The sequence below is a fragment of the Astyanax mexicanus genome, chromosome 13 (assembly GCF_023375975.1).
Source record: "Astyanax mexicanus isolate ESR-SI-001 chromosome 13, AstMex3_surface, whole genome shotgun sequence".
Lineage (NCBI taxonomy): Eukaryota > Metazoa > Chordata > Actinopteri > Characiformes > Acestrorhamphidae > Astyanax > Astyanax mexicanus.
Window position 1 is genome coordinate 49,256,512 of NC_064420.1, and position 9,169 is coordinate 49,265,680.

The window sequence follows — 9,169 nt, forward strand, 5'->3', positions numbered from 1 at the left end:
GCCGCTGTTATGCCGAATCCGACTCCCTGCTCAATCCGACTTCCGCTTCGCGGACAGAATCGGCACAACACCTCCCGCTGTAGAACTGCGGGAGTGAAAACAGCGCTTATAAATAAGTTAGTTAAGTTTCACTTTCAGTTTTCGTTATTTGGTTCGTTTTCATTAACAATAATAATTGGTTACTTAGCAATATTGTGATTATCACACCAGAGCTTTATTTAAAAATAAAATATATAATTTAAAAAACAGATGCCTACATCTCAGACTATTTTCTGGAGCCCAACCCGACCCGGCCCGAGGAATGTGGTGGGAAATCTCGGCCCGAACGGACCCGATTTCGGGTCGGTCCTCGGGTCAGGTCTGGTTCGGGCAGAGAATCTAAGCTCTAGTCTGATGCACTTTCTGCCATTCTCACCGCTGTGTGCTGAGTAGCTGAAGCGGAGCAGAGTTGCGCATGCGCGGGTGACTTTCTCCGCTGGCTTGAGTTTTACCGGTAATAAGCAAACACACACGGTATGATAACCGTGCATTTTAATACCACGGTATACCGTGAAACCGGTTACCGCTGCAACCCTAATCATGACATTGTTATCATGGGCAACATTATCGAAATGCCCTGTATCTCACACCCTCAGTGTTCATTATTCTGTAACAGATTGTCCATGTGGTTCATACACTGTATGACTCAGTATTATCTATAACATGAGCTACAGAATTTGAGCAGTTGAGTAGTTGAATTCTGAATTTTCTCAGTATTTTTGTTCAGTCTTGTTAATAATTAATAATTCCTACAGTGCTTCCATTAACCTAGAAAATATCCATCTTAGTTACATTAATTTAACTTATCCAGAGTGTAAGGGACGTTGTGACGGGGATGAAGAATGGATGGAGGTTCTAAAGATGATATAACTGTACATTCCATTCAGAGAGTGGGGGGTGTTATCTCTGTCTTATCAGTCTCAACCACAACAGACAGGGAAATACTACACTACTGTCTGCATACGCACGCACTATACACGCAATTACACAGTGTCTCACTTATACCATTACTGAAACTACTCTTACTACTACTAAAGCTAATATCACTACAACTACTTAATAAAGCATTACTACTACTACTACCACCACCACCATCATAACAGCTACTAAAATTACTGTTATTACTACAACTACCTTTACAATACCACTTAAAATAACAAAAACCACTACTACTACCACCACCACTATTACAACTCATACTACAATCATTACAACTACTACTAAAACTACAATAATTACAACTGCTATTACTAAATCTACTACTACTCTAATCACTACAACTACTACTAAAACTACCATCAATACAACTATTACTAAAACTACAATAATTATAGCTATAACTAAAACAGCCATTACTAAAACTACTACTACTCTCATCACTACAACTACTACTAAAACTACCACTACTAAAACTACCATTATTACAACTACTACTACTATTACCACCATCATTACAACTACTACTAAAACTACCATCAATACAACTATTACTAAAACTACAATAATTATAGCTATAACTAAAACAGCTATTACTAAAACTACTACTACTCTCATCACTACAACTACTACTAAAACTACCACTACTAAAACTACCATTATTACAACTACTACTACTATTACCACCATCATTACAACTACTACTAAAACTACCATCATTACAACTACTACTAAAATTACTACTACCACCACCACCACCACCATTACAACTTTGGATAAAATACAAACACTACTACCATTACAACTACTAAAACTACTACTAATCATTACAACTACTGGTAAAATTACAACTGTTACAGCAGCTCCTGCTCACTGTAAGCCTTTATTTTTTGGTATTTGTACCTACTTTTTGTGCAATAAAACAGTTTACTTATTGCTAATCTACTATGTGTAATATCTAGTTTCACCAGGTATATAGTATATTTTTTTTTACAATCACTATTACTATGTGCAATATCACCACTTATACACTATTTATTTAGCTTATGTGCAATTTTACTGGTCATACAAAAATACACACTGGCAAACATTATAATCCTCAAATCCCTTTCCAGAGTTTATACATATATTTGATTATCACCTATTATCTTATAGAGTGTGCAAAAATGTAAACTAAAGCACATATGTAATAAAAAAACAATCATCAATTGTTTTTTCTATATGTATTTAGGAAGGATTGTGTAATTGGAATTTCCTCAGTCTGACTCTAAACATTATTCTAACTTCAGGAAACAGATATTGTGTCAGTCTGCTACACAATAAGAGAACTACAGAAGGTGATCATCACAATCATCTGCCTCAACAGGGAGCAGCGGCACGTTCTGAGAGGACTGGTAAAACTCGTACACTAACACCAGTCTGTGCAACACTGACAAAGGTGTGTAAAGTATTTACATCCTTTACTCTGTAGGTAGAAGTATATTGAAGATAATAGGATTTAATAAAACACTTCTGTAGAAGTTGAAAAGTATCGACTCAAGCTTTTTACTCTTTAAGTAAAAGTGTTTTAAAAAGTACTGATTTCAAAACTACTTAAAGTACAAAAGTAAAAGTAAAGTAAGGGGGAAAAAATTACATTAGGAACAAAAGCTTGGGCATTTAGTGCACTACCCCCCCCCCCTCCCCAAAACACATTTTTCTAAAAGCTATAATGACTATAATGTTTAAAACATTAAAATGTTAATATTGATAATATAATTTGACAGGATGCATTAGGCTGTTCTCTAGAGTTTCAGCTGCATATACTTCTCTACATCCAATCACAATCAGATTCACTATCTGGATGGAGAGATTTATCTGGATAGGGGTTTTATTTAACGAAATGAAATAAGAGTAACGAGGCTGTTTGTAATGTAAGGAGTAGAAAGTTCAGATAATTGTGTGAAAATGTAAAATAATGACTCCAGTAAAGTAGAGATAACCTACATTTCTACTTAAGTAAGGAAACCAAGTATTTGTACTTCATTATGCGACACTTTTGAACGCTGAGCACTCATCCTGAGACGGACAGAAACCACAACAGCTTCAGTAAGAGCCATGCTGCATGCACCAACACGTAAACCACACTGCCCAATCACGAAAACACACATTTACACAAAGACGCTAGCATCACCACACGCATAGCATAGCATAAACAACTTCAGTTCCATAAAGAACCTTTAATGAGGTCTATAGAACCATTTATAACCATGATGCAAAGGTCCTGTAACAGTTCAAACATCGACCTTTAAAAAGTTCCATTTTCTCTTTAGGGAACAAAAAGCGCTTCTTCACTGGCGTCACAAAACTGGCGTTTCAAAAGTGTAGCATTCAGTCACATGACCGATTGTTAGATCTCATTCTAACAAAAGACAGCAGACTTTAAAGAGCCAGTAATACCCAAACCATTTATTCATTAAGAGTCATTAAAAGCTAAAATATGGTTCTCTGAAGCTGCGGAAATGCTTTTATTGCCATCATTTCCACCTCTGCAGGGCTGTCTCAGGACAAAAATTGAGATTTTGCACTGTACCAGTATATATCTGTATCGCCATATTAATAAAGGCTATAAATATTGCATAGGGGTTTAGTCTTTAATATAATTATTTAACTGTTTTCTGTCTTTTTAATCAATAGTTTTACACTGTTTAATTAGGATTGATTCAGGTTGGTTCTGCTAATCAACTATGTGATAAAAAAAAATAATACTCTTAGACTATTGCTATTTTTTTTATTTGCTGTTAATATGATAAAAGCTACCAACTACTAAAACACTAGACACTTGGTACTTGGTGGTAAAAACACCATTTGATGTTACTTTTAGCATGGTACATATTCTAATATTAGTGTTTTACTGATCAAATACATCATTTTTATATTGTCGCTGTCTAAAAGGAAACAAAAATCTCCAAAACAGCACTTTTACAAAAGAAGGCTGAAGAATCTTTACTTAAAAATAAGAAAATCAGTGTAAAATTATTGTACTGTGGGTAGTTTAGGAGCATTTCTAGAAGAGTTCATTTATTATGATTGCCTCATAACAAAGCTGATGAGTTTAAATCATGCATTAAAACTAGAAAGTGAGGAAAAACAACATACACAAATCTTTTGGACATACACTATCTCTGAAGATATCTAAAGATTAACTTTACCATATCATATTCTTTAAAAACTGCTTTTTAAAGTGACTAAACACCAGATTTGGACATTTTAGGCTTTTCTACACCCAGCCCTTCACACATTCAGCTCAGACTCAAACTGAACCGGACTTTATTGCACTTGTTGAGCCCAAAACAGACTAGAATTCTCTTACTGAACAAGAAAAGTAGTGAAAAACAGCTAATCATGTAATTAGACTACAAGCCAAATAGCAATTCTACTTTGAATCCGGTGAATTCAATGTTGATTTTTGCAGCAAAAACAACTGTTTATGTGAATGTTGATTACATAATATAATATGGGTTTTATTTGAGATTGCATTGGTCATTGCACGACTGGCTAAAATAAAATGTTCACTAGGTATGTCACGGTAATTACATTACTATCAACTTACTGTAAAATAATGTGTGATAATGGTGGTTTATGGTGTTTGTTTGTGTGAATTCTGAATGGAATTCTGCACAAATAGTGAAGAAAAAAAAAGAATATTTTCCCTTAAACTATGATAAATTTACATTTTGTTGTCTTTAAAAGGGTACGTTTGCTTTGTTGTTCAATTCTATGGCTGGACAATTCTATTTAGTTTCTTCAGATTTTTTAAATATGATTTAAAGTAAAAGTGATGCACAAGCTATTTGTTTGCTTTATATGTAATTATAATATTTTGTTTTTAACTAATAGTGAACAGCCCCCTTCAATCTTTCATAAAGCAGTTTTTAATATTTAAACAAATCATAACCTCCTTGTATTAGAGTTAGGAAAACTGTAAAATATGTAAATCACTGTTAAATAAAAGAGTTTGTTACAGGTTTCTAATACTACAGAGATTCACTCTGCAGATTCTACATGTAAAGATGCACAATCTCAAATCATCCAATTTTGTAAATTGCATTAAAACAGCATCTGATTAATCAAATAATTCAATTAACCTCCAAGCCCTATGCTACTCTATCATTATTACGTCAGTGTCGTTCAGCTAACGGTTTTAAAATGATGATACTGTTGTTTAGTACGTATATTTCATTGAATTTACGTACCCTGTACAGACACGCTTCAACTTTAACATATCACTGAGTCATCTAGTTACATTCTTTATCTTGTTATTTGCTTAATCCTTGCTTTAAATCATCACAATTTCTGGGATAAATCAATTATATCGTCCTCCGCTAAGTGGTGTCAGGACTGGCTAAATTACTACAAAACATACAAATAAAGATAAGACATATTGAGATTATCAAATGTCTTCGAGGGCATGTAAATGTATTGTACGATAAATCGATAATGTAATTATCGTGACAGACCTAAATGAATCATCTTGATTACGTTCTCTACATTCTGTTATTAGGTTCATGAAAATGTAAAATGATTTGGTTTTAGAGCATTTCAATAGGGTTTCATTCGATGTGATTACCTCACAAACTGCTGTATTAAACTAAAATTGAGAAATACAACAAACATACACCTTTTTTACAGTATTATGTCATCAATATAGATACTGCTTAGTTAAACTTAAACAAATCACTGAATAATCTACTGGAAAATCTCTAATTTGTGTAATTTGCTTAATCTTGGTTTTAAGGATATATTTTACAATATAATAATAATAATAATTAATCACCAAAAAGTGGTGTCACGACTGGCTAAATTAATACAAAAATACAAATAAAAAACAATACTTTCACAGTAGTATGTCAGTATAGATACTGCTCAGTTAAACTTTAACATATCACTGAATTGTCTGGTTACATGTGTTAATTGTGTTTTTTGGTATATTTTATGATATATCGTCCACTGCAATTTAGTGTCACGACTGGCTAAATTACTCCAAACATACAAATAAACATAAAAGACAATATTAAGATATTTGATAATCAACCAGGTCATATACGCGTATTGTACGATAAATCGATAAATGTGGCTATCGTGACAAACCTAACTGAATCACTGAATCGTCGAGATAACTTTACAGTATTATGCCAGTATAGATACTGTTCAGTTAAATTTTAACATATCACTGAAGTATCTGTTAACATTCTCTACCTTGTTTTATTTGCATAATCCTGGTTTTAAGTTAAATTATCACAATTTCTGGGAAAATATATATCGTTCACCAAAAATTGAATAGACGAGATTATCGAGTATTTCAAATATTATTACGGTCATGTTTGTGTATTGTATGATAAATCGATAATGTGATTATCGTCACATGCCTGAGTGTACAGATAACTGCTGTTCATTTTAACTGCAACACATCACTGAATCACTGAATCATTTAGTTAATGCAATCTCTACCTTGTGTTATATGCTTAGTCCTGTTTTTAAGGACATATTTCACGATATATTGTCCAGCAAAAATTGATGTCATGACTAATTACTAATTACTAGAAATAAACATGCAAATAAACATAATAGATGATATCAAGATTATCAGATGTGTATCGTGTATCGTACAATAAATCGATAATGTGATTATCGTGACAGGCCTGAGTGTACAGGTAACTGCTGTTCATTTTAACTTTAACATATTACTGAATCATCAAGATTACAATCTCTACCCTGTGTTATTTGCTTAATCCTGGTTTTAAGGATATATTTTACGACATAGCCTCCACCAAAAATGTGTCACTACTGGCTAAATTACTACAAATAAACATAATAGACGATATCAAGATTATCAGATGTGTATCGTGTATCGTACAATAAATCGATAATGTGATTATCGTGACAGGCCTGAGTGTACAGATAACTGCTGTTCATTTTAACTTTAACATACCACTGAATCACTGAATCATTTAGTCAAATCATTCTATATCCTCTGTTATTGTTTAATTCTGTTTTTGTTTTCTGTTTTTTACGTGATTATACAGTATGTGAATCACTTTTCTTTTTGCCACAAGCAGTATTTAAGTAAATACGTCTTAATTTCGCGTTTTAATTCGATTTTAATAAGAGAATCGTGTAGCTATCCTCTGGTGAATCGACTCCTGGCGATTCGGCTCTTTGACTCGCTCGTGCAGTAACTACAGGCAGAGAGCAGAGAGAGGAAAAAGAAAATGGCGCAGAGACTAAGTCCTCAACCCCCATTCCTCACTTTCAGCGCTGAAATACGACCCGATCCCGGCCCGAACCCACCGAACCGGGCTCGGAGTCTTATAAAACACCTCCGGTTCTGTCGGGATCGCGGGGAATATTGGAGAATTCGCGGGGGTAAAGCGTGTTTTTGGGCGCTGGTTTTGAACAATAGGCGGCTGTGAGTGAGGGTGAGGGGACTTAGTCTCTGGGACGCCATTTCTGTTCTCAGAAACTAACAGTCTCTCCTGCTGGATCCAGCGCTCTCACAGGCTTTAAACACCCCAATATCGCCCCAAAACACAAAAATTTAGCTCAAAACTCACCGTTAGACCGAGATCCAGAGTCCATCTGTGGAAAAACAGCGGGGTTAGTGCGGGAATCGCCTCATTTTTCATTTAGAACAGCAGCACATTGTTCACTGTTAGCTACAGGAGGGCAGTTTAAATGGCCAAACGTGGGGTCAGCCAACTTAACATACAGAACAAACCCTTAAAAACCTTATATACACCTTTTTAAAAATTTAATACACTATTTAAAAATTAATATTGTAATTTCCATGCCTTTTAACTACTGTAATCAGCTACTATTAGCAGCTAGCTAACCCAGGTTATTAGATAAGAGCCACACACACAGAGAGAGAGAAAGCTAAGCTAGGAGCTAGGTTACAGTAAATAAAGCAGTAAAAGCTGTATTTCTATCTCTTTTTCTCCGTATTTCTTCGCGTTTTGCTGGAGCTCGGTACCTGGTGGTGCCTGTGTCCGTTGTCCCCGCTCATGGTGGGCCGGTGAGGGGCTGGAGAAGGCTGGAGCAGAGTGTGAGAGAGAGAGAGACAGTGTGTGAGGGACAGATGCCGGTAGGGAAAAGCTCGCTGGAGCTCAGACACTTCGCTTATCAGGCTAAGTCCCACTCTTCCCCCACTGCGCATGCGCAGCGCCGTTCAAAAAAAACTCCTCACGCAAGCACACGCTCCGCTCGCGAGGGGGGCGAGTCCGAATCCGACGCGTGGGGGGCACTACGCAGTGCACACTATCGAGTGAGCACTACTATAAATATAGAAACAATACAAACAAATCAACACACACACACACAAACACTGTACTCTGTATTATATTGAGAGTGGGTAATGGGTCAGTGTATATTAGCTGTACTGAGACTTATTTATTTATTTAAAAAAAAATAGAATATAATTGAAAAGTTGCTTTATTTCAGTAAATCAATTGTATAGATGTATTACACAGAGGGATCTATTTTAAGCGTTTATTTATTTTATTGTTGATGATTATTATGGCTTATAGCTAATAACAAAAAAACAAAACAAAACCAGAGTCTCAGAAAATTAGATTTTTATACAGTCTAATTTACTGATTATCAGTGATGGTTTGGAGAGACATGTCATCTGCTGGTGTTGATCCACTGTGTTTTATTATCAAGTCTAAAGTCAGTGCAGTTTTGTTTTCCCACAAAATCTTACAGCACTTCATATCTTACAGCTTCCCTCTGCTACTGACAACTTTTATGGAGATGCAGATTTCCTTTTCCAGCAGGACTTGGCACACTGCCCACACTGCCAAAAGTACCAATTGGTCTTATTATATAATATTCAAACTTTCTGAGACACTGATTTTCAGGTTTTCATTGGCTGTAAGCCATAATAATCAACAATAAAATAAATAAACACTTAAAATAGATCACTCTGTGTGTAATACATCTATATAATATATGAGTTTCATATTTTGAACTGAATTACTAAAATAAAGTACATTTTAATGATATTTAAATTTGTTCAGATGCACTAGTCTATGCACTAGTGAGAGAGAGAATTGAAGATATATTATTGTGTGTGTGTGTGTGTGTGTGTGTGTGTGTACAGTACCAGTCAAGTTTGGACATACCTTCAATTCAGTGTTTTTTTTTTTTCATTATT

At 34.9% G+C, this 9,169-nt stretch overlaps 1 protein-coding gene across 1 annotated transcript in view; it reads right to left on the reverse strand.

The window, feature by feature from the left end:
- top1b (DNA topoisomerase Ib) overlaps nt 1-8,143 on the reverse strand; it is a 44,243-nt gene extending 36,100 nt beyond the window's left edge. The window contains exons 1-2 of the mRNA XM_007233821.4: nt 7,988-8,143; nt 7,569-7,593 (exon numbers count right to left, since the gene is read on the reverse strand). Of these exons, the coding sequence (XP_007233883.3) occupies nt 7,569-7,593; nt 7,988-8,020 (58 nt within the window). The 5' untranslated portion in view covers nt 8,021-8,143. The remainder of the gene's footprint in view (nt 1-7,568; nt 7,594-7,987) is intronic.
- Between the last annotated feature and the right edge of the window lie 1,026 nt (nt 8,144-9,169).